We start from the raw sequence: 27,043 nt of genomic DNA on the forward strand, positions 1-27,043 counted from the left end.
AATAATAAAAGATGCCTCTGGTATTAAAGAAGGTAGAAAGGAGTGCCTGATGTGTTTCCATGTTTCACTGAGCATGCAGAACCTACATCGGCCTAAATTATCTGAAGACAGGATTTAAAACCACAGGGAGGGGGTAAAGCTACTTGTAAACTATCTATGGGGGTTGAATAAATGTGATTTCAAGAAGTGCATTCAAGTGTATATGTGATGACATAATGCAATCAAAAGTAGTAAACAAGTCAGGCAGAGCATACTGAAGATGCAGGGTTTTGTTATAGACTTAACGGACTTTTGCACTCAGATATAAAAATGGAGGTGAAAGGGAATAATTCATTTTGTTACAGGTGCTTGAGCAGATGCCCACACGCATTCCATTGTCTTAAGCTACAGCTGGATTTTCCTGTGGATCTGAGAAGGCTGGTTACCCAATTCCCTGTGCTTACTTAAAATTCAGCTAGTTATGCTATAGTCCAGATCGGATCAAACAGGAGAGATTTATATACTTTTGAGAAAGTATTTGGAATACGTTCAAACACATTGTTGAACAGTATGTAGGAGATAATATGCAGGTTATCATTGAATACTATTTAGTTGTAAAAAGAATAAAGTAGCTATGGACTGGCCAGATGGCTCAGTGAGTAAATACACTTGCCATGCATACACTTGCCATGCAAGGCTGGTGACCTGAGTCTCCAGAATCCATGTAAAGATGGAAGGAGAGAAGTGCCTCTACAGAGTTCCTCTGACCTTTGCATGCCAGGATATGTATACCAAGCCACCCCACATACATCACCACACTCACACACTCAATAAAAAAAAAAGTGAAGTAACTTTAAACGCAATGGTAAGAGAATAGGTTTAGGGTTCACTCTAAAATTAAGTAACTTCCAGAAACTTCTGCATAATATAATCTCAAATCATTTATGAAAGAGTATTGCATATTAATAGAATGTGTGTAAGAGAAAAAGGAATATACAAATGGTATTTTTTTAAAAATGATAATGTAAGTAGAGTTAGACAAAAATATTTCAACTTGTGTATTACATATCTTCAGTTTAAAAAGCATATTTGTTTTCATTAGGAGAAAAATTTAAATCTAGAGATTTGGAAGTCTCTAAAATAGTTCACAAATTATTGATAATGTGGAATTTCAAAATTTTAATGATCACAAAAATGATAATGTGGAAATTATTGATATGGAAATACCAACTATATTATTGAGGGATAAAGAGTCTAATTTCAAAAACATTCAAATATAAGTATACAAATATATAGTAATATGTCAAGCAAACTGTCATATTTTGATCACTATTGTAATACAAGTCCAAAACTAAATAGAAAATAATAAGCATTGGATATTTTATAGTCCAAACCCTAGAATGAGAAGTTTGTGATCATGTTTTATTTTGGTTTTTGTTTTTTTGTTTTTTGGGTTTTTTTTACAAAACACCAAGAGAGATACAGAGAGATGGGGGAAGAAGGGGGGGAGAGAGAGAGGGAGAGCAAGCATTCTGGAAACTTGAGAAAACCAATAGTTGCTCCCACTGTTCCTCAAATGATTGGCACTTAAAAGGTGTCCTAAATGTTTTCCAGGCAATCAATTTTACAAAGTGGACAAACAAATAATAAATTCTATTTTCCCTTAGCAGATTGTGAACATTTGCATATGATGTGAATGAAAATGTCTGTTGTATATAATTTGAAACTCCATACAAAGAAAGAGAGTGCTGTGAGAATTTACAAAGTACCCCAAATGACAACAAAACCCAAGGTAGATTGATAGAATGCAGTAAGCAAGGAAATTGTTGGTTCCCTTCTTTCATGTCTCTACCTCTTAATTTTCTGAATGGAGATTATTTCAACATGAAACCAATACAGAGTTGTTCTAAAAACCACTGCAACATATATGAATAAGAGGGAAAATCAGCCTATCTTGAGACTCCTAGGGATGCGATTTCACTGTATTCCTGTGCCTCATGACAGCAAGAGTTTGGGTAGGCAGTTTCTCTGCATTTTTTCATTTTATTGATTTTATTTTCTGTCTTTTGCCTAGCCCTGCCTGTGATACCACTTGTGACCAGAAAAGCAGTGCAGCCATACGAGTACCCAGAAGGGTGAAGGCTCTGCTGGGCAAACAGCTGAAGTGTGACTCAAAACAGCTGGGCCTTAGTGTTAGACTACCAGAGTGCCTGTGACAGAGGGTAAGATTCTTCCAGTTTCATCAGACTTCATACATGTAAAAACAGTTTGAGACTGCAAAGGTTCCTTTATTTTGGATCTATAGTATTTTAAATTGAAAACTGCCTTTGTATCAGAGCTGGTTTCAGTTGAAAATTTGGGGTACAGTTTTTTTGGCTCCCCATTTTGAGGCCAGAAGTGGAAATAAAGGTCGTAGCTTTGAGAAAGCCCCTCCTGTTTTAGAGAGAAGTCATGGTAGTGACCATCCAGAGCTGGCCTGTAAACCGGAATAGCCAGTCCTTGAGAAGTGCTGTAGGTTGTTATCACGCATACCACACAGCACTGTTACTAGGGTTTCTTAAGATCTGCTTAAAGGCCCCAAGGCTTTCTCCTTAGAAGGAAATCTGTGTCCTTTCCTGCATAGTATTCATAGTGGCTTAAGGCACTCACTTCTTTTCTGGCAACCATCACAAATCTCTGACTCCAAAGTTTGTGCTGTGTTGTTGAAGTTGAGTCCTCTGTCTTTTGTCCATGAGATTTTCTTCAATTATCTTGGATAAACTGGGCAGCAGTAGCAGCTCGGAAATCATTAAAACCTAGCATTCCGCAGAATAACCAAGAGAAGCCCAAAAGTCTCCACTCATCCTGGAACACAAATAATGTCCCCCACAGTGCCAAAGACCCTCCTACTCAAGTCCCTTTCTTCTTTTACAACAGAAGAGAAAAGATACAGATAAGGTATCCGGTTTCTGTTATCTTAGTCCTTCCGTGGTCTTGTCCATCCTGCCTTCTTCTGATTCCGTTTGCTTTTCTGACCTGCACCCTGTGTCCACTCTCATTGTTCACCCACCTTTCTACTTGTCCAAGTAAGCTTTTTATCTAGTCCCTTTTCTTTGGGGGTTATGTTTTAATCTAACCCAGTTCTCACTCATTGAAAATATTTTCTTCAAGCTACCTTGTGAATTTTCAGGGGAAAGAAAAACAAGCTAATAAGATAAGGCTTCATAGAAAACACTACAGGGGTCTGTAATTTTTTATTATCACATCATGAAATTGTGGTTACTGTTTGATATTGAACAACTTAGGTTTAACATTAGAGGTCCACGTGACTCATTCATCTTTCTTGAACAGGCTGTCTGGGATGTGGAGATGACACCCTAAATTTGTGTGGGAAAAATGGTAATAAAGGTTTCAAGGCCACAACTATCTGACTTCCTATTTGAAAGTATTACCATAACGCCCCCACTGTAGTATTGTAAATGCTGACACTGGAGCCTACCCACAGAGACCACCGCCTCACCAACAAACCTAGATTCCCTTTTCAGTGTGGATACAGAATCATTTTGACATTGCCTGACCCTGCAGCTTAGGATCTCTGGAAGAAAGATGGCTTCTTTCTTTGGAGTTTCCAGTGCAAACAGGTTTGTTTTTTTTTCTTCTTCCCATTTGTTTATTACAGGAAGAGCTTTGTTAATAGTCCAGCTCTGTTTCTCTATTCTTGGTTGTTAAAATGAGCAGGAGATTATTCATGTTATCTGTTCACTCTGTTAATTAATGGGATCTTTTAACATCTTAGAATGTTTGGCTTTAAGCTTAGCATAACATTATCTTAAGGGATGTAAACCTCAGAATTGTTAGCCCCAGGCACTGTGTGTAAGATTCAGCTCCCCCTAGGAACTACCATGTCAGAGTTAAAGCTCAGGAACAAGGGATGGCTAATCATTAATAAAATGGAGTGGAATGAGCCTTTCCCTGCATATGATTATGGCATTCAGTGTCATAACAGGAACAAGTAGATCTGAAAGGGAACTGACCACTAAGCTTCAGCAGCAAAGAAAGACATGCCATAATGACTCTAAGGTAAGGAGGATGTTGTAACCTTACGGCAGTTATGGTCAGCACAAAAGCATAATGGATATTCTAAGAGGGAGAGAGTATGTGGATGATTGTAGCAAATACTAAGGATGACAGCAGCTTGCCAGTGTCTTCAGCACCAGGCTGTGATGTTGAACTACACTCAGTTTCGGATTACATTCACTGATTTCTTCATAATCTGAGAATAAACAACATCACCTTGCATTCTAGCAAACAGGCCATGGATGGTGATGGGGAGAAAGGGCACATATTGTAGGCAGACAGACTTACTTTGGCTTTTTTTTTCTTGTCCCTTTCCTGGGTTTATAGCAGGACTGAGTTTCTATTTCCTTGTAATCTTACCAACTGTTGATTTTATAATTTCTTTGCTGCTTTTCAGTCAAACTGAGCTTTAAAAAGTGAAGTTTTAGTCTTAGTTACATTTGGATCTCTTTGATGATTAAAGTAAGAGGATATCTTTCATATGGCTGTGTTTTTATATTGAGTGTTTGGGTTTTAAGGCGCTCCACTGAATAAATTGATAGAAACTGGAGTTGCAGGGGGAAGCCAAAGTGTAAGTTCTAGTACAATGGTAAATTGCAGAACACTGATAATTGTAAAAGTCTAGTGGGCCTTATAACAAAGCACCAAATTTAAATAAATACTGCCAAATAGGTTTGAGGCTTTTAGCAGTCCACAGACAGAGATATTTAGAGCTGCTCTGTATGAACTTGCTTACAAGGAGGCAGAGCGTCCCTTAGAATTTCATAACCTATTCATGTCCTGTCCTTTCCCACTTCTTGTTATTCTGCTATTTATTTCTAATTAACATGTAAGAGCTACTTTAGGCTGCCTTTATATTTGATTTTTCATTTGTATTTTTCGGTGGGTTTTGTTAGTTTAGATTTTGAGGTAGATGCTCACTCTCTAGTCCAAATTTTCACTCTGTAGCCCAAGATCCCTTCAACTCCCCCCAAGCTTCCTGCCTCAGTTTCCCCAGTGCTGGGATTATAGGTGTAAGGTACCACACCCACCTTTAGAACAGAGATATTTTTGCCTTGAAAACACTTGTACCAAGTTTGTCAAGTTTTTCCATTTTGGCTTAGTGTTTTTACTACAAGGTTTCCCTCCCTAATTACAGTATATTCACGTACACATTCCTATAAAGCATTTAGTTAGTGTTTCATATTTAGAAATGACTAAAATGTGTGAAAGTTTTAGAAGGATGAATAAGACCTGATTTTATACACACATACACACACATACATACACAGAGAGAGAGAGAGAGAGAGAGAGAGAGAGAGAGAGAGAGAGAGATTCATACACACTACACATACACACATCACACACACTCATAAACACCACACATGCTTTCACAAACATGCACACACGTATGCACAGTCATAAATACCGAGTACACACTCACACACAACACAACACACACAGCACACCACACATACACAACACATACTCATAAGCACACACTCATAAACACTACACACACTCACACATACCACACACACACCCCCCCCCACACACACACACACCACAGCAAGTGGTGGGGGAAGCATATAATCTCAGGACCAGGAGAATTAATCGTTCAAGGACTTATTTTCCCCCAAATAAGGTATTGTTAATTCACCTCTATCACAAAGAAGAGCATGGTAAATATTTTTAATACATTTTGAGCAGCTGGACTTTAATTTAGCTTGCAGAAATAAAATGGCAGGATAGGCAAAACAAAATATATATGTGTTGCAAAAGATATTCCTATCTAGGTCTTTAATATGTGTTAAAGATATTTCTGCGTTTGTTTTTGGGGAGCGGATCATCCACCCTGGTGCTTTGAATGAAAAGTAAAGGACACATGTTGCCTTTCTGCTTTCCAGTTTTTAAAAAAAAAAAAAACACGTTGTTTTTTTCAGACTGAAACAAGTCTGAGTTTGAGCTGGTGGCTTTCGCCCCTCCCTGAGGGGCTCTTCCCTGCAGCCCCCAGCACGAGAAGGGGAGGAGCTTATGCCTGCTTGTGGGAAGCGCGCAGCAGCGCTCATCCTGGGGGAGGGGCTGCACTTCTCCAGGCGGCGGCAGCAGACTAGGAGCTAGGAGGTAATGGCTGTCTTAAAGCCCGTTATTTTCTGGCAATTTCTTCGCGCTTTGGTGGAAAGGTAGAAAAAGAAAATAGAGATTATTGCCTGGGAGAGGTGGGAACGCAATAATGTTTTGATAGATTTGTTGTAACTCGGGTGGAATTAATCTTCTGGAATTTGGGGTTTTCGGATAATTTGAAAGTCCCTAGTGTGGGGAGAGGTGATCAGATTGCAGCTTCTAAAATAAGACTTCAGTGAGGCATGCCGTTCATGTTCATTTTCTTACGTGGCATTCCATGTTTTTGTCTCCGGTACAGTTTTTTTTTTAATCGGATTTTGTTTTAAACATTTGCATTCTGCCAAAAAAATAACTGGCAGAAAACGCAAACATAAAATGAATGACATAGAAAGGTACATGGGCTTGGAGGGAGATTTAGATACGCTGTTGAGTGATATCACTTGTAAAAAAAAAAAATGCGCGTTTTCCCGACTGGGGGCGGGGGCGGGAAACTAGACTCCTTGTGTCTCCCACTGTTTGGGTGTAGTTGGTTGTGGCAGAGGTGAGGCTTACGCTTCTTTTTTTCTTCTAACTGCTTCCAGCATTTTCAGAATTGCTTGATTCCTTGATAATTTTTATAATTAGAAAAGCAAAATGATGCTGAGACAGCAGACTATTTTCTCTCTCACACACTCGCGCGCTCACACACACACACACATATGTAAGTCCACACAGAGATCTCTGCTCTCATAACCTTTTTCTTTTCCTGAGAGAAGATTTTTTTTCTGGACCCAGTCAAGCAAGGAACCAAGTTGTGTAGACTACAACCCTGCGTGTATCCTGCTTGTGAGGCCCCTCTCAGGCCACAGGTAGAGAGAGCAGTAATCCATAAGAACCATTATTTTATTTTTTCTGCGTTATCTCGATTTAAAAGTGAGATAGGGGACTTGGTTTAATTCTCTAAGCAGTTTTAAAAGTATTATGCAGCACGATACTTCAATCTTATGGAATGTTCCATAGCTGCCAAATAAAAGTATGAAGCTGTAGTGATTTGAAAAGCTGTCTGCAAAGTACAAGTCGGTGGGAAAAAAAAGTAATTTTAGAATGGCCTCAGTGTTTTAAGTTAAGGAGAAAAACTATGATTAACAAAGTGTGTATCACGAAATCAGGAAAAAAGGGTGTTGATCTTCTAATGGAATTTGTATGTGATAGGGTCGAAGCAGTCTTACCATCTCTGTTTTAAAGTAGCCTCTGTTTATGTTTTGTTTTGTTTCAGACAGGCTCTCCATAGACCAGGCTCCCCTGGAACTATGTAGTTTTAGGCTGGCTTTGTGACAATCCTCATGCCTCAGCCTATTGAATGATGAGAATGAACAAACATGCTGGATTTAAAATAATCTTTAATTTGCATTTAGTCATTTTCTAATAATATTGAAAAAACTTGGAATAACATGCTTCAAAGTTGGGGGATGGGGGAATAGAATTTGAAACAGTGCATTATAATGAACCAAACTGGCCACCAGGTATGATGTCTTATATCTGTAATCCAAACATTCAAGAGTCTAAGGCATGAGGATTGCTTTGAGTTTTAAAGTTAGCTTGGACTGCAAAGTGATTTCCAGATCAGCCTGGGTTACAGAAGAGCCCTTGATTCAAAGAACCGAAACAAACATAAAATCTGGTTTATAGTAGTATGGATTTGGGTGTATATATATGAATATATGAAATATACAGGCAATTATTAGTAGAGTTAATCTTTCCAAAATCATGCTTTTTGTAGCTTCCCCATATTTGATATTTTCAGTAGACATGAAATTTATCTATAGTAAAGACTGTTGTAGGTAGAGACATTTGGAGTCCACCTTTTGTGCAATGCATGACAAAGCTCTGATTTTCAGCTTGGTATATTCTAGAAGCCTGAGAAAGCTGCTGGCTGGCGAGATGTAGTTCCCACCCTTCTCCAAGGACATGGTAGTGACAATTCTGCTTCTGGACACAAGATGGCGCTTGCCAGATAGCCTAATTTTTCTCCAGACAAGTGTTTTTATGAAGTGAGCAAACAAAACAGTGAAACATATTTTGTATTAGGAAAGTGTAAGGCAACATGTAGTAAATAATTGGAATTCATTTGAAAAACTCTTTGTGTGTAAGGAAGACAAAGCCCCATCCAAGACTGATGTGAGGACTCTAAACATTTAAAATGGAGGTCATATTGTGTGATTCATAGTAGACAGAAAGCTCTGTTATTTCTGTTCTCTTCTGTTTCTGCCTGGTAATTTTCTACTAGCAAAATGGCATGCCTATAAGAGTTTTGATAGGGAAATTTATTTATACTTTTTTTAAAACCCACTTTATCAGTTTGATTCTCTGTTCCTTTTTGGCACACCTCAGTTAATACCACGTTTGCAAGTGATGTGGACGGTGTACCTGTGATCCATCTGAGCACTAGAAAGCCAGTGCAATGGCAGAAGTGCCCAGCAGAGTCAAGGCTCTGTTGGGAAAGCATTGGGAGTGAGAAGCAAGACAGGTGGATCACAGGATCAAACCACCACAGGTCACATGACAGAGAGGGTACGAGCCATCCCATTTCATAAAACATTTCATGTGAAAAACATACGAAGTTGACGATTTGGAGTAGGATTTCTTTTGTTTCTTGTTCAGTAGCCATGACATAGCAAATTAAAAATCACACATTGTCATGCTTGGAAAGAAGTAATTACAGGTGGTTCTCTGTGCCCGATGATTTGATTTGTGTTTCTTCAACTTTATTATAGTTCAGAAAACACTGGCCTTCAGTAGAAGTTATGCTTTGAATCTGTTTCTTTTCCTATATTTGTACTGTGTAGTACCACTCAACGTTTTAATCAATGCAGGGTAGCAGCAGTGAGCCACAGCTTTCAAATTACTCAAAATACTAGTATTTTCCTTTTGGCACAGCCTCAGTTAATATCACATTTGCAAATGATATAGGCAGTGTTCTGTGATCGATTTTGAGCCCCAAAATGCCAATGCAAATGCAGATGTGTCCAGCAGAGTAAAGGCTCTGCTGGAACTCAGCTGGAGTGAGAAGACAACTTTCAGTCATGTGGTCATGACAGGAAACAAAGCTGTTTGGGGCAGTGTGCTGTTGCCAGTGCTCTTTTGGTTTGTTTGCTTCTTTGTTTATTTTGTGTGTATGGGATTTGTCTGTGTGACACCTATGTGCAATACCCTTGAAGACAAAGGAGGGTGATGATCCCCTGGCACAGGAGTTACAAATGGTTTGTGAACCACCATGTGGCTGCTGGGATTCAAGCCCAGGATCTCTGAAAACGCAGCCAGTGCATTTAACCATTCCTCCAGACCCCTGAGATTTGTTTTTTTGAGATAAGGCCTCATTCTATAGTCCAGGCCAGCCTGATACTGTCTACGTAGACTAGATTAGCCTAGAATTTACAGCCCTCTGCCTGTCTCTGCTTCCTTAGTGCTGGAATTATATGGAGCTATCTCTACTAGCAATTCTGGAGTGAGAGGGGGCTGTGTGTGTGTGTGTGTGTGTGTGTGTGTGTCTGTGTCTGTGTGTGTCTGTGTATCCTAGTATGTTCACAGAACAACTCAATTTCAGTTTAACTGTGATATTTTCAGGGTCTAATGAGTTCCTTTAAATATGACTCTAAGTTGGGAAAAATGTATGTTAAAACTCTACAATGACATTAGAAAAATGTTCCCAATGATACCTACTTTTGGAAGTCTGTCATGTCCAAGCCAACTGTTTGACTCACAAGAAAACCTTGGAAAGCATCCTGACAATAAGTAGCTATGTCAGTCATTCCAAACCTCTGACTGTCATCCTTTTAATGATAGGTTACTGTGTTATCTCGGCCATCGGGGGAGACACAGACCCTAAATTCTATCTGGCTGATCTGGGTAGATAAAGAGCTCTGGCAATTTACCTAAGTTAAAAGAGCAATCCCTAGACTAAACTGTGAAAGCTCCAAGACTACCAAAGTAATCATGGAAATGGTATCCCTTATGGACTCCCTGCTCCCCTTTCCTGTCTCCCACTTGACAGCAGCACACATACCCACCCCTTCAAACAGTGGCTTCAATAAGGACTATGTCCTAGGACATTATAAAAGTACCTTTGTAAAATAATTTAAATAATCTTCCTAGCCTATGTCTTGACCTAGCGCCTGTATTTTTTGTGTCCGTCCATGGAGGCCAAAAAAAAGGGTGTTGGATTTCCTAGAGCTGGAGTTATAGGCAGTTAGGAACCTCCTGATATTGTGCTGGGAAATGAACTCAGGTAGCTGAAAGAGCAGCAAGTATTGTAAACTGCTGAAGCATTCCTCTGCCATCCCCAACTCTTTTTTAGATAGCTATCTTCTAGTCGTACATTCAAATTACTTATTCAAGCTTTTTTATTGGATTATGTATATGTTCATGGGGGTGGCACATGCTTGTGCGTGTTTATATACTCCTTATAGTTTTTGAGGTAAGATATTTTACTGAGCCTGGAGTTCCCTTGACTTGGCTAGACTGACTAGATCCAGGGATCTTCCTGTTTACCTTCCCAGAATTGAGATTGCAAGTACAAGCTCAGGTCTCCGCATAGGGCAAGCACATTAATGACTGAGATAGTTCCCTGGCCCTTTAGCTAAGCTTGTAAGTTTGTAGAAGCACCTAGCTGGCCCTGTACAATGATTGCTTCTCTAGTTAAGCCAGGTAGTCAAACCACTGTGACCTAAAGACTTTTGTGGATGAGGAAAAGCTCACTGAATGACTTTCTGCCAAAAATCTAGATATACTAATGAGTCATGTTCATATTTAGACCATCTGTGGTTCATACCGAACTTATATCTTTTTAACACCTTCTTCCTGGTCAGTGTCTACCTGGTGTTGCTCACTTAGGCTGCTGCTGATCTCCAAAAGGTATTTATGATGTGGAATATGTTTTGCTATCAGATTGTACAAATTGCTCATTCAGTCTGCTAGTATAGTTAGAACTGTGTTCCAAAACCCATGCTTTAAACATTATATCAGAGGAACTTGCCATAATGCCTGCCTGAGAAAATTGGTATTTAAATATTTGGTCTACCGTCTCTCCTATGGCCTCAACAAAAATACTAGAATCAGGGTGATAAGAATAAGTTTGATCATGCCTAAATATTTTTTCCTATAGATGTCACAGGGAATGGCAAGTGTTATGAGGAACGTATTTCTTTTTCTTCAAGTTTCCAGTAGTGGATTCTAGTCAGGTCTTTCTGTCTGTTACTTCAGTGAAGAATAGCACAGCCTAATAGTCTGGGCATATAATAGAGCTTTATTTGTGTATGTGTTATGATGATGTGTTGTGAGGTCCTGGTCTCCTTTTCTTGGATTTTATTCTTTAAAACATTTCTCATTACACAATTCACAGCCTTCACTCTCAGAGATCCTCTCTATTGGCATTCTATGATTTTCCATAGGCATGATGGTATGCAGAACTGCTTGGTTTTTGTTCTCTTTTTTAAAAGGTTTGTGTCATACATTTGACCAAAGATTATGGAGTTTTCTTCTCCCTGGCAATGATATACTACATTGGAATACTCTGTAATGTGTACCTCTGTTTTAAGGGTCACTGAATAGTTTGCATGTCCATCGAAGGTCTAAGATTATTTTAACAGTGTCTTTAAGAATGTCCATGGACCTCACAATGATCTTTGAGAATATTTTAACTGGAAAACTCCTGTTCTTCTTATGAACCTAATGCACAAAAACACTGATATTTATTCTATAGCCAAGCTGTCTCTTCTGTGTTATGAAGCTGCTTTTCAGTGGGAACACATGAGTAACCAGCTCTCCCGTCCTGAGTTGTAGAATTTGACTACTCTCTTTCCCCATCCTTCTTTCTTATCTCTTCCCTTTCCTTACAGCTATATATTTGACTGCCATGGGAGGCCTTTGGGATGATTGAAGCTGTGCCAAAGAGAATAAATTTCATAAGCTATAGGATAAATTTCATAAGCTATCTTCACATTTTTTGGCATTTGTCTTCTGCTAACTCAATGGAAGAGCTAGCCAGCAAAGACATGGACTCTTACAAGAAGAGTTATATAATCATATAGAAAGCTATGTGTCTTGGAAGCTTCCCAAATGCTTTAAAAATTAACACAGTAATAAAATATAGGGAAGTAATTTAATAGACAATAGGTTTTGTTCTGTATTTAAAAATTACTTTAATTCTTACTTCTGGTACACACAACCCTCTTTGGTAGTCAATTAATCCAAAGAAAAACTCAAACTCTGTGTTTTCTCATTACTATCAGAGTAAAATATAATTGTGTTTTAATGGGTTATATTCTAGTTGGTTGATACTCTATTTTTTTTTTGAAGACTCACATTTATTGAGGCATTATTTGCATAGAGTTAAATTCATTCTTTTTCTAACTTTACATATTGATGAGCTTTGACAAACTTAGTCACAAAACAATACAATTAGGTCATATAATGGTTTATTAACTCCAAAATATGACATTCAGACCTCATTGTATTCTATATACTGTCTCTATCCCACTTCCTGACAATCAGCAAGCTTATTTCTGTTTCTGTGGATCTTCTTTTCCAGGGGTGTCACATATTGAATCATAAAGTAATCTTGTGAATCTAGTAGTTTCACTATATTGATCAACATGTAGATATTCTACTTATACATGCAATATTTTTGCATGTTTATTCCTTAATACAGCTGAGGAGTGTTATATGATATGGATATTCTGATTTGTGTAACCATTCATCAAGAGATTTACAGTTTTTAATGATTATGATTAAGGTAGTTAAAGAATTCAAAGCAGATCCTTATTGGGGGAGTTCTCTTGAGTAAATAGCTCAGAGTAGAATCATTGGCTTTGAAGGATTAAGAATGCTTAACTACGTTAACTTCTGGGCTGTCTCTAAAGTTATGTTTGATATTTTTTCAATATATGAGTTACTCTGCATCATTTTCTGAAATATCTTCTGTTAATGTTTTCTTCTCTTTAATACCAGCTGTTATTATAAAGGAGTTAACGGTGCCTCATTATCTTTTCCTTGTTTATATTTACTAATGGTAATGAACATATTTTCATGCCTTTAACTGCAAATTGTGTATCTTATTTTAATTGAGATGTTACTCTTACTAAATTCTAAGAACATTTTATATATCCTGGATACAAGCTCTATAAGAGGTATGTTTTGCATATTTTCTCCAACTCTAAATTTAGTTTTGAAAAAAATTTCAAGCAGCTATGGTTTTTTTGTTTTGTTTTTTGTTTCTTTTTTTTGGCTTTGTATTTTAATAAACCTTTGGCCCATCCAAGGTCTCAAAGGCATTCTCCTAATATTTTATAGATTTGGTTTTATAGAAATTTGATTTTATAGGACTAGCTCGTGAGATATTTTGAATGATTTTTGTTTATAGTCTTAGTTAAGGGGTCATGATAAAAAATTTTGTTTAAAATGTTCTAGTACCATTTATTGAAAAGAATTTTTCGAAAATTGGTAGGCATTATTTACTAGTTTGTGATCTGTTGACCTACATATGTCTATCTTACATCAATAATGTATAATTTCGATTGCCATAATCTTGAAATCAGATAATGTGAATCTTCTGCCTTTTCTATTTCCTTTACATTACCATTCTGGCTCCTCTACGTCTCCAATCATATTTTAGAGTTATTCTTTCAACTTTCACAAAAAAGACTGCTGGAATTTTTATTTAAGTTACAGTGACAATAGATATGTATGGAGAGTTTTACACCCTAAAATTAGTGTTTCTGTCAATTCACATGGTATATATCCGTTTATTTGTATATTTAGTTATTTGTATCAGCATATTAAAGTTTCCAACACATTTGTTCTTACACTTAGGGTTTTGTTTGTTTGGTTTTTTGTTTTTTTTTTTGAGATGGAGTCTCTCTTTGACCTGAAACTTGCCAAGTGGGTAATCATGGCTAGCCAGGAAGCTCTGGGGAATCCATCTGTCTCTGCCATCCAAGTACTGGATTACAAACACAAACCACAACACCTGGCTTTTTAAATGTGGGTCATAGGGATCCAATTCAGATCTTAGTGCTTGCAAATGCAAACACTTCATGAACAAAACTGTATCCCGGCCCTGCTTCTTGTATTTTTAAAATAAAATTATACGTAGAGTTATAACACTTAAGCTTTAAATCTTTGTTGTATAGAAATACAGTCAACTCTAGATTGGTTGATTCATTAGAATTCTCTTTATAGTTCATTCATGTTATCTAAAATGCAGTTTTACTTTTACCTTTCCAAGACATACACATTTAATTGGTTTTTCATGTCTTAACTCTATTCATTAGGGCCTCTAATCCAATGTTGATTAGAAATGGTAAAAGCAAATATTCTTACTGTGTTTCTGGTTTTAGCAGAAAGGCATTCCATGTACTGCCACTAAATATAATGTTAACTGTAGGGCTTTTGTAGATGTTGGTGATCTGAGTGAGGAAGATTGATTTGTATTATAGTGGGCTCAGTTTTTCTTAATATCTGTGGGATGTTGGTAGATGGTCTGTCTGCCTCAGTTACTATGAGTTTTCATCATTTTCAGTCCTCTAGTGTGGTATGTTGAATTGATGGATTTGAGAATTTTGAACAATCCTTATATTCCCAAGAATGAATTTCATTTGATCATGATATATCTTTTATCTATGTCATTGCTTTGAACAATAGCATTTGGTGAGGATTTCTGCATCTAGATTTTTAAGAGATAGTAGTAGTCTGATTTTTTGTACCTTTTATTGTGTTATTTGGTATCAGGTAAATGTCGGTGTCATAAAAATATATTTGATGTCGTTCCTTGTATTTTATCACCTTATTCTTACTGACTTGCATTATTGGATTTTTAAGTAGAGTCTGGTGCACTACATGATTTTTTTCTCCACAATTCTTCACCCTAAAATAGCATCAGTCCCTATGTACTTGCACTACCAAGAAGGGAGATTGTCTATTTTCATGCTCTTCCCATTTCATGATGAAGCAGGAAGTATTGCCCAGAGTAGCCTCAATGTTTGGAGGTACTGTTGGACCTGAACCTTGAAAGGGGAGCTTTCCCAGAGGCTTTCCTTTACTCCATGGTAGGTATCCTCTATTTTGAATCTCTGAGTGACACATGGAAGACAGCTGTGCTCACCATATACCATAAGGCACACACGTGTACGAGCACACACAGAGACAAAGAGAGGAAAGAGAGGGAACCTTAAAGCTTGTCCCCATTGACATACTTCCTCCAGCAAAGCCAGACCTCCTAATCTTTCCCAAACAGTTCTAGTCCTGGTTAGCCATCCCCACAATCTAAAGACTGTATTGTATCACCTCCCACATGATTTTCTTATCCTATCACTTTATACCTACACCCTCTCTTCTGGAACATCATCAATGTTAATCTGGTCACTATTGCTCTCCTATTATTTTGAAAGTATCATAAATATTAAATTCTATAGTGTTATGATGTCCAGGTTCTAAGTGGCCCACTCCTTCCCCTTGTGTGCATACTATACCTTGTTTGTAATTAGCATAATTTGGCAAAGATGATGAATTGTCACTTACTACAATGATTATATGCGACTGTCTTAGCCAAGTAGAGGAAAAGTAGGAGAGAATGAGAGAGGAGAAAAGAAGGAGGCAAGCTAGATGTAGAATCAGGTACAATAATTTTCTTTTAAGTTTCAGTGACTCTCAGCATATAATGCTTTAAGATTCATTATATTACTCAGCTGTTCATCCCCCACACAGGTATAGAACTTTTTTTATTTACAATGAGGGATTTGCAATGTGTCTTAGTGATTACAAACATCAACTCTGGAGTCAGAGTACCTAGGTCCAAATGCTGTGTAGCAGATAAACTGTGAACGGTTTTGTAAACAATCCTTAATATCTCTAATGCCTCGTTTACAAAATGAGAATTCCAAAAATGCTCACTGCTTTAGTCTATTTGTGTGCTATTATAACAGTACTTGAGACCAAGAAATTGCTTCACAATGGGCAGATATTTAGCACACAGTTCTGCAGGCTGAAACATCCAAGAACTGAGGGGCCATATCTGCCAGGGGCCTTATTATTATATCACAAGGTCACAAAGAGTAGCACATAGTGAAAGAACAAACGAGAGAAAGCGAGAAGGGACCAAGTTCGTCACCTTTTTACTGGAACCCATTTCCACTCCTGTAATCTGGTATTAATAGGTTCACTGGAGTTTTAATCAACTCATAAAGGTCTCTCATCTCTCAACACTTATGCACTGAGGATTTAAATTTCCAAAACATGAACTTTGAGGGATAAGTAGAACTTGGCTAACAAGTACCTGGCATGTGGTAAGAAATCACTGGCATGTGGCCCTAATTCTAATACTAGTAATGTTTTTGTAGACTACAGTGAGCTATTATCTGGTTAATAGTAAGTTACCATGCATGTAAAAAGTGATAGGTATTATATATTATTTCACATCATCTACTTCATAATAATAGCACCAGTATAATTTTAGCATTTACCAGTAGTTATCACTGTTCTCATCCTTCTGAAAAACAGTAAAGTTTGTAAAATGTCCATGGAATTGGTATAAGATTGGCTAACCTATGCATGCTATGGAAAATAGACAGGAAAGTATAGTTTGAAGTAAAATATATTTTATGTGCACTTGTGCATTCAAATGAGTAGGAAAAATGTTGTAAGCTATATAATAAAATAATTCTCTTCACTTAAATAAAGTAATTTCTAATATATCAACCCAAGAATCCTATTTAGATTAAATAATAATTAGTATTCTATAAGAATGATTTATTTTTTTTGACTATTAGAAAATCAACTATTTTTGTGCTGCTATTCTAAGGACAGACTTGGAAATACATGGATATAGCTAAGATATATAAGTTGTTCCATAAGTTGATATCAGAATGTGGTAGTCCAATTAGGGGCTTATGATCAAACATCCATTGCTAGTGAGTTACACCAGTTTTCTAGTTCACTTCTTAGTTCATAATAGCTTTCAAAAATATCTATTTATTGTGGTCAATTTCTAGTGAACATGAAAAATAGTGTAAGTGAGACATTGAGCCCAGGCTAGCAGTTTATTCAGTTTTGGTAGTGTTGCCTTTAGAAACTTCACAGATATACAGTTAGACCAAAAAAAAAAAAAAAAACAACTTCCGGTGGCAGAGAGAGTACTACACCAAACTTCATTTTCCTCCTGAATCACAAGGTGACTGACTACCTTGCCTAGGCTCTACTGTAGTTCACATTCCACACCTGAGTTCTGGTTAGAGGACAGAGGCCAATGGTGGTATTCGTCAGAAAATGGCTCTTAAAACTGTCCGCAAGATTGTCCATCCTCCCTCTCTCTTAGATACCTAGCCAGACAAAAAATATGTACCAAGGGATTGCCAGGCCCAAGAAGATGGTAAAGCCACAGGGTGGAAGAAGTTTGGGTCCCTTAGTGACCGCCTGAAACAGCACCCTCCCCTTTCTGATGACTTGATGGCATCCTTTAAAAATGTTTGGGAAGTGAACGTATGAGGTGTGTGAATACCACAAATATTGTGTAATTTATTTATTAGTGTCACCAACAAAATCCCAGTCTAGAGATGACTAATATTAGTCTATTAGTATTTATTACTCTGATACTAAAGGTTATATAAATGTGATTTTTTTAAAACATTCACTTAAAATGTATACCATATGAATAATGTCGTATAATGTTTTATACTGAGGCAAACAAACTACCTTACTTTTCAAGTTATCAGTTGTAATTTAAGTATAATTATACTTAAACTGACTTTCTTTTTTTTTTTTGGGGTTTAAGAGATTTATTTTCATGGCGGATGTAGATGGATCTTGCAGTACCCCGTGAAACTCAGGGCAGACCTGAGTTAAATAGGGAGGGGAAAGGGGGTAAGGGTCTGTGGAAGAATGCTTAATTGGCTCTGCCCCCTGGCCTTCATTAGTATATAAATCTCTCTAGGGCCTGAGGCCAGTAGTCATGCCCTCTATCTGTGCTCTTTGGGAGGGGCTGCACAGTGTTAGGAGCCTGGATTCTAGGAGCATGGCAAAATAGATGCCTGTTCCTCACAGGCAATGGACACCTGTTGAGACTCTGGGCTATTTCCAGCCAGTGCTTTGACCAAAACCAGCCATCCTATCATGGTCCTATACTGTAGGTCCAGAGTAGGCTTTTATTAAATGGAACTTAAGGATACAGAGAACTGTACTTTTTTATTCAAATCAACAATAAACTGACTTTCTAATTTAAAATTACCATAGAGATACTCTGAGGAACAAAAGGACGTGTAAATTAAAAACAAATTCTCCCTGCATTAAATTTCCAAAGTGTAAAACCCAACAGCAAGTACTAGAAAAGGCTATTTCCAGTTATAGTCTATGATATACAAAAATGGTGAAAAAAAGCATTTCTCTGGAATGATTTTTTCACTTTCTAGTCAGAAATAAACATGTATATGAAGCAATCTCCAAAGCTTTACTGAAGAATGTAAGAGAAGAACTGAGTCAAAGGAGTGATGTACCGTGTTTTGGACACAGAAACAAAAAAAACCAATCTTATTGGAAATAATGTAAAGTTTTTGTGCAATCCTAATCAATATCTTTCTCATTCTACTTTAAAAGATACTGACCAGCATGGATTTCCATGCACCTATAAATATATTTGGTTTGCAAGTGGGTTTTTTTTTAATTATTTTTTTTAGAAATTTTGCAGCTGTCTTCATCTGGGAATTTGGTATATGGTTTTCTTCTTTTGTTGTGTTCTTATCCTAGGTGGAACATGAGAGGTATGGGTACATTGTGTGTGCAAGAGTGAGGGGGATGTGCTTGGGAAGAGGAAAGGGGTCAATCAGAGCAGCCAGTGGAGCAATGGGAGATAAACAAGAGCAAAGCACATGCTATGTGCATAAAACGTTCAGTATGAAGCCCATCATTTCTCAATGAAGACATACTAGTAAAAAGAAAAGAAAAAATCACCTAGAGACATAGGATGGCAAAGAAGGCTAGTTAAAACATGCAAGAAATATTTAAACTGGGGTTTTCTTACTATGAAGTAAAGTGTTTTGCAACCTCCTCAAGAAATCATCCACCCCAGGATTTGAATGGGAATTACACAGACCCTTGATTCTATTACACTGTAAAGTTCTTTAAAGGGGAACATTTCCACGTCTCAACACTTCAGCAGTTTTTCTTGGCAATTGTTTCTCCTGTAATTCAGGGAGTGGCTTTCAGCTCTGCGTCACCGTGGGGGCAGAGCTTTCTCTGAGCAGTGCCTGTGAGTTCTGTCCTGCCAGCCTTGGGGGAGGAGCTGCTTTTTACCAGGCTGCAGCTGACAAGAAGCTTCAAGGTAATGTCTGACTTAAATTTATTTTCTAGTGACTTCTCGGAGCTCTGGAATAAAATGAGGAAAGAAGAAGGATGATCTTGGGGTGGAAGGAACGGTTTGTGATTTTTAGAGAATTGCTAGCATTTTGAGGACATTAATCCTCTGGAACTTTTGTATCTCCCAAGGTTTTTTAAGTCCACAGAGGGGAAAGGGTGATCAGATTACAGCCTCTAAATTAAGGCTTCAGGGCCGCATGGCCGTTCATGCTAATTTCCTAACTTGGCAGACCTTGTTGATACTATGAGGTGTTCTGTTATTCTATGAAGTTTCAAACATTTATTCATTTACACCAGAATAAAACTGACAAAAGTATTTAACAACAGTGTATTCATACATCTGCTACACCGAAAGTATGGGTATGTTACATACATATGAGTACAGGAAGGGGCTCAAATGTGCAATTGAGCGAAGACATGGACACATAATATATGCATGTATATGTGTGTGGTTGGAAAATGTGACAGAAACTTCCTTGTTAGCATTCAGCATTTTGGGGTAGTCAAGCTGCTATTTTTAATGTTTAACCCATTTCAATATCATAAGAATAGCTTGCCTTGTGATTATTTGTGTAACCATGAAAGAAATGAAGCTCAAACAGCTACCCACTTTTTTAAACACAAATATTCAAAAACACGAATATATGCTTCCACAACCATACTTAATTTTTTCCAGTAGTGGAAATTTTCCTAGATCTGGTCAAATAAGTAGTATGGTTGCTGTTCTGATTATAACTCTGTGTATGTCCTCCTTGCAATTTATTATTTCAGGTCATGCGTAGAGCCCTAGTTGCCAAAAATCATTTTCTGCATCATCTAAGTGTATAGATAAAACAAAATATTTGGTTTATCCCTATAAGCCATTTAAAGAATATTATATGGTATGATGCCTGCATCCTCTGTAGTATTATATATCTGGTAAATAGAAAACATTAGCCTCCACATGAAGTAATTTGAAAGTTTCTGGGGAAAAAGTACATGGTAAAGAGAGAAATTTTTGAACAATAATTACATATACTATCTCAATATATGTATGTTACTGTAATGTATGCAAACTAAATCTGAAAAAATACATCTATAACAAAAATACACATGATCTTTGTAGTTAGAGAATTAGGGATGGCTTTACCAGTCTATATCTTTAAAGTAGTAATTCATTTTTATTGTGTTTTACATCTTCAGGGAAATATACAGATAAAATATTACACACTTGGGACAAGCCTCATTTAATAAGTTATGCAAACTCATGTGGAAAACACTTATTTATATAGAATTATGTTCAAGTAATACTCTAGAGTAGGGTTCATGAACTTGGCTTGAAATGGGCATTCATTCTTCTATGTAAGGAAAATTCTAGAAGGAGAATATTAATGGCAGATATTTGTGTCAAGCTGTATTTTTATATGTATTTTGTATCATTTTAATTTAATAAACCAACAAACCCAGGGTCTTAAGTGTACTAGACAAGTACTCTAATGCTGAGTCACATCTCTAGCTCTAAGCACTTATATACAGCATAAAGAAGTCTTCCCCCCCCCCCGGGGGAAGAAAAAAAAACCTCCGGGATTTCGAGTGCAGTTTCTGTCCTCCCGTAAGAAAGATCTTGTGTTAAGGCCCTGCCTATATCACCAGCAGGCTGCAATTCTGGTACTGGTCACAAGATGGCAAAGGCACCAGAAAGCCTAAATTTCCTTCAGGGAACCATTTTTATGGAGCAGGCAAACCAAACAGTGATACTGGTTGTTTTTTTTTTTTTAATTAATAAGACTGTGAGACATAGTGTGCCACATAACTCATTCCATTGAAAACAACTGCACTTAAATAAGGAATCCAGATGATGATTAATGGTGAGATTCTATCAGAAAATCTATATTGTGATTCATAGGAGACACAAGCTAATTTGTTACCTTCCTTCCCTCATGCCTCACCTCCCACTTCTCTAGAGTGAGATCCATTTCAGAGTGAATGGCAAAGAATATTTCATCTTGAAAGAATACAGGAGAAAACAATTATGACATCTGCATTAATGACTATGTCTCATCTCATCCCTGTGTTTCACAAAGGCATGCCTGTTAGTTTGGGTAGGCAGGGTTTGTTTGTTTGTTTTTTTAACACTTCTTCCCTTTATTGATTGGATTTCCTGTCTTCCTTTTGTACAGCCTCGGTTAATAGCAGAGGTGCATGTGATTGGACTTGAGCCCAGGAAGGCAGTATAACTACATACGTGCCCTGTAGGATAAAAGGCCTGATTGGAAGTCAGCTGGCGTGAGGACCAAGATAGTTGGCTGTCACACTGCAAGACTACCCACCAGTCCACCCGACGGAGGGTAAGTAAGACTCTTCCCATTTCAGGAAATGCTTTACATTTGAAAACATGTTGATCTCTTAAAGAATACCTGATTTAGCTTCCTGCTTTGCATCTGTAGCATTTTAATTTCAAAGCAACTTTTGTATTAACATAATTCAGTTAAGAGTTTGAGGTAAAGCCATATATATGCTCAACTCACTCGTTTTTTAGTGTTATGGAAACATTAGAAGCATTTAGAACTTAGTAGAATTACATTTTTTAGCTCGTTCTGGAACTTCTGAATAAAACTTTCAGAATAGAGCTGAACATTCAGTGAGCCACTCCCCTTGCCCCCTTAAGATCCTCATGGATCCTAAATTTGAAGATTCACTACCACAGGTGAAATACCAGGTATATGAAAGTATCAAAGTATCTGACTACATGAATAAATTCCCTAGCATACAACTACAGTACTTTTACTGATGCATATTCTTCAGCAACAATATAAGAGTTCTTTAATTGGGATTATCATGCAAGTTTATTTTCTGGTATTACTACCTCCCTATCCATTAAGCTACAATGGGAGACCTCTTTGGTCTCTCATTGAACACAGTTCTTTTCAGTTTGCTTGCATTTGCTTGACTTGTACTTCAGCAAGTTACTTTTATTTGTTAATAGTGTTCTTCCTATTTCAGTATCTTCCAGAGTTCTCTTATTCAAACAACATGTTCAAGAATACTGGGGACATATTTGTGGAAGAAAACAGTGCACATAAGCCATAAACTCTTTGTGGTTCTAAATCAAAAAGACACTTTAATAAGACTGGTGTTTTGATAGCACTTGTATTTGCAGCCACAAGGCTAGCCAATCTTTTTGTCTGTAATACTAACTACTTGGCACACTAATCTAAATCATAATGGATGGTGAATATGTCCTATGTAGTTGGAAAGACCAATTATGGCCAGCAAAAGTTTTAGATAGATCTGGAAGTCCATCAGACAGTAAGAGGAAAAAGACATTGTCCATAGAAGTTGAAATACTTTCACTGGATGAGAAAATTACCGTGGAAAGCAAAGACACAAAAGTCCTAACCAAATCCGCTGTTGAAGCCATTATATCCTCTCTAGCAGGGCAGTCAGAGGTCAACGTTGCACCTAGAGAGGAGACACCCTATGAAAGATCACTGAAAATGGCACTGGAAATCGTGAAAGAAGGAACAAATCAGAGCCAAGCAAGCATGACAGAAGGAGAACATACCGCTACAGCATCTGAAAATGTACCAGAACAGCTGCCTGATTCACCTCCTCATAAAAAGTTCCGGAAACTTGAAAGCAACGTCCAGGAAGATTCAGCTTCCATGTTACTATGCTCAGAGAGTGATGATTCTCTGTCTGATGATAAGTTGCAGGTGCGCACAACCAATGAGAATGTGCCAAGTGAAATGGAAACAAAGTCATCAGAAAACTTAAGCTGTTGCCAAACGTACCCTTCATTTTCAGATGATGATGATAAAAAAGAAGAAAAGAAAAAGATTGACATCTCAGCAATCATGTCTGTGAATTTATCACTCAAAGAAGAAAGTGAATATATTAAAGAAGAAAAATTCGTCCCCTCATCAGAAAATCTCGCTGTACCCAAACAGGAGTCCCAAGACATCTCCTCAGAAGCCCCAGCTGTTTCCTCCGAATGCTCTACTGTCGAAGAGAATAATCTGGAAGATCCTGGAGAGGGCCCATCAAATCAGAATCCAGGCTCCTATGCCAACCAAAATCAGTCTTCTGTGGAATCAGATGTAGGTGCTGAGACATCCACTGCTGGATGCTCAGGGGACTTTCAGGTTTTCATTCCTACCCGTGATACAGTCAACAGTGATCTACTACTTCAGAGACTTGATTTAGAAGATCTTGAGGAAGAAGCCCGAGCTTCTGGCAAGCTTTTGTCTCTAAATCCAGCCAGTGCAGCTGCATTAGAAAATGATGATGAGGACGACGATGAAGACCTTCCACGTTTCATTCTCCGTTATGAGACACGTGCATTTGAAACCGGAATGATAGTGTGGTTTAAATATCAAAAATACCCATTTTGGCCAGCAGTGATCAAAAGCATTAGACGGAAAGAGAGGAAAGCAAGTGTGCTTTTGGTTGAGGCAGACATGAGTCCTCAAAAGAAAGGCGTTAGAGTATCTTTGAGAAGGCTGAAAAAATATGACTGTAAAGAGAAACAGGCACTAGTGGAGAAAGCCAGGGAGGAGTACCGGGAGAGTATTGATTGGTGTGTGTCACTGATTTGTGACTACCGAGTTAGGCTAGGTTGTGGCTCTTTTACCGGCTCGTTCTTTGAGTATTATGCTGCTGACATCAGTTATCCAGTCAGGAAGATCATCAAACAAGATACCTTCAGAAATATATTTCCAAAGCTATACAACGATGGTGCAGGGGAGCAGTTGCCTGTGGCATCCCACGCCAAAAGAGTGTCTTTCCAGAAAATTCTCCCTGACCGGATGAAGCCTGCTCGGGACCGAGCTAACAAGAACCTGGTAGATTTCATTGTCAATGCAAAAGGAACAGAGGCCCACCTCCTGGGCATTTTAAAGGGCACAAAAAAATCCAAGTGGCTGAGATCATTTCTGAATGCGAAGAGTTTCACACCCTGTATTGAAACCTACTTTGAAGATGAAGATCAACTGGATGAGGTAGTGAAATATCTGCAAGAAATTTATAAGCAAATTGACCAGAAGATGCTGACTCGGATAAAAGATGACAAAATTAAGTTTGTCTTGGAAGTTCTTCTACCAGAAGCAATTATTTGCTCAATTTCTGCTGTTGATGGCTTAGATTATGAGGCGGCCGAGGCAAAGTATCTAAAGGGACCATCCCTAGGCTATAGGGAGAGAGAATTATATGATTCCAAAATCCTATTTGAGAAGAGACGCAGGTCATTGCCAAATGAAGGTCATTAATTCTGCCAAGCGTTAAAACCAAAATGGAAGCTTAGATGAAGCTTTGGAAAAGTAATCTTCCAAAAGTTCCAACACGTAAATATTTGCTGAAAATGAAGGGAGGGTCTTTGAATTCTAAGTTCTTTTATTTTGTGAAGATCTGTGTGATCTGCAGATACCAATACATCCATCTTTATTTTCTTGTGCTTCTTCAGATTCAGCTTCATCAGTATATTTTTAGCAGTTTGACTTTCTAAGATAATTTTGGAATGCATAATTCTTAGGCAACTTTAGGGGAAATTGTTATTTTTGTTTTATGATATTTTTGAGTCTGCTGTATAGGTAAATACATTATGCATATTCAGTTCAATAAAACTGCACTGGTGTTAGATTTTAAGCAAGAGAATTAGAAAAGATGTCTAAAACAAATGCCAGTTATATATTTTTTGGTCAATTTTTTTTATAAAGTACTGACTTTTCTCTTAAGATAGCCAATTTATTTTTCCTGCCATGCCTATTTATTTTTGGGAAAAATATCTCTAAATCATAGAACCAAAGATAGATTAAAATTTGCCACATATATAACTAACCACAATTGCTTTTGCAAGAAAACAATCTAAAATTAAAAAGTAAATGGGTTATCCACATGTAATCTATCTCTGTGTGTGTATGTGTATAACATCTCAGCATGCAGAAAATGATTGTTCATTCTACACTTCTTTGAAATTCCAGTGTGAGGAGTGTCTGTCTTTCAATGCTGAATAACTTCCTAAAACAGATAAACTTCTGGCTATCTTCATTATTGTGAGTAGATCTTAATATAGCAATTTGAGCACATGAAGAAGAAAATCAGCATGTCAACAGTCTAGCAGGGTTGCTGCTTCAAATCCATCTAGTTTGATATAAACTAAGAAAAACAAGCACTGTGTTCAGAGTTCTTTCTCCAAATATAAAGTCATTTGTCTCCAACCAAGCAAGCTTTAGCATCTGGCTTATTTCTAGAACAGTTCCAATTGGTTCCAATAACGTAAATGCCAACTGGTAAATCATTCCAACCTACTAGATGGACCAGAAACTGGAAAATTGGAAAAACGTTACAGCAAAAGTTATTTACTTGCTACATGTGGCAGTTATTCTGTATATGGTTATGATGTATACAAAATTAGTCGTTCTTGTTACTTGAAACAAGATTTTTTTTAATAAGACTAAATCTTAGAAAAGCTAGTATATTTAAAAAAATCTTGATGTGGAAAGATGTACTAAGGGCTTAACACAAACCTTATCTCCATTTTTACCTCATAGAGTGAGACGACTTTCACTCTTGGGCTCTTTTGTGTTCATCTCACACAGCTCTATGTTTATGTACAATTTGCAGAATTTCGGTATTTGCTTTACAGTAAAACTATCATATCCTTCACTTTAGATGTTCCTTTCACTTTATATAGAAATATTGTGATGTTTGTGTAAATTAATATATGTATACACATACACAATTCGATTAAAACTTGTAAGTGTTGTCAGCATTTGACTCTTGTCATAAGTTTTCATTCTAAATAAATGCCCACTTTCATGATTGATTTTTGTATTATTTTAAAAGAAAATCTTCCCAATCATTTATGCTTTGTGTCTAACAAAACTATTTTTGGACCCTGCCTAAAATTTTCCAGCATTCCTTTTATATGCATAATCTGTCAACCCCCATAATTTCCATATAGTATTGAAGAGTGTATTGTGACATACCATACAGTATGTCGAATCTATGATCTGGGAAAATGCATTGTATGTACACTATAATACTGTGTCCCTTGGGTTCCAACATATTGCCCCTTCAGTATTCCTGGGACACTATTTCTGTGTCCTAATCTAATCCTAAATCTGTGTTCTAATACACTTCTTGTTGTAGTTGTGTTTAGAGACAGGGTTTCTCTGTGTAACCCTAGCTGTTATTTGTGTAGACCAGAGAGAGCTGCCTGTCTCTGCCTCCCGAGTGCTGGAATTAAAGATGTGTGCCACCACTACCCAAAGACTCTCATACACTTTTATCTCTTAGTATTAGGAGATAAAATTAAGTATTAAGCTTATAGGTTTCCTCTATTTGAAAATGAGAGCCGCAGATTTCCTCATATTAGCTAATGGCTGGGTACTCTATTTGATGTAAAGATCGGGGCACCTGATCCCTTTACAGATGTCATTTATCTTTTGCCATATGCTGAACTGAGACATCTCTGCCCTTTGAATAGGTCATCAAATCGTATTTGGTCTGTGGAAAACAATGAACTTAGCTTCTTCACATTGCTTCCAGA

The 27,043-nt window shown here is 37.4% G+C and overlaps 1 protein-coding gene across 3 annotated transcripts; it reads left to right on the forward strand.

The window, feature by feature from the left end:
• Positions 1-2,051: 2,051 nt before the first annotated feature.
• On the forward strand, positions 2,052-26,315 carry LOC114616041 (PWWP domain-containing DNA repair factor 3B). 3 transcript variants are annotated; one of them, XM_028761583.1, is made up of 5 exons: positions 6,090-6,138; positions 7,105-7,210; positions 19,352-19,480; positions 21,675-21,842; positions 22,498-26,315. In XM_028761583.1, exon 5 carries the CDS (start codon positions 22,719-22,721, stop codon positions 24,759-24,761), a length of 2,043 nt encoding a protein of 680 aa, XP_028617416.1. In that variant the 5' UTR covers positions 6,090-6,138; positions 7,105-7,210; positions 19,352-19,480; positions 21,675-21,842; positions 22,498-22,718; the 3' UTR covers positions 24,762-26,315. The 3 variants fall into 3 exon arrangements, with proteins under 3 accessions (XP_028617417.1, XP_028617416.1, XP_028617418.1); XM_028761584.1 differs by lacking the exons at positions 6,090-6,138; positions 7,105-7,210 and adding an exon at positions 2,052-2,201; XM_028761585.1 differs by lacking the exon at positions 7,105-7,210.
• The last annotated feature ends 728 nt before the right edge of the window (positions 26,316-27,043 follow it).

Source organism: Grammomys surdaster, unplaced genomic scaffold (assembly GCF_004785775.1).
Source record: "Grammomys surdaster isolate TR1022 unplaced genomic scaffold, NIH_TR_1.0 234802, whole genome shotgun sequence".
Lineage (NCBI taxonomy): Eukaryota > Metazoa > Chordata > Mammalia > Rodentia > Muridae > Grammomys > Grammomys surdaster.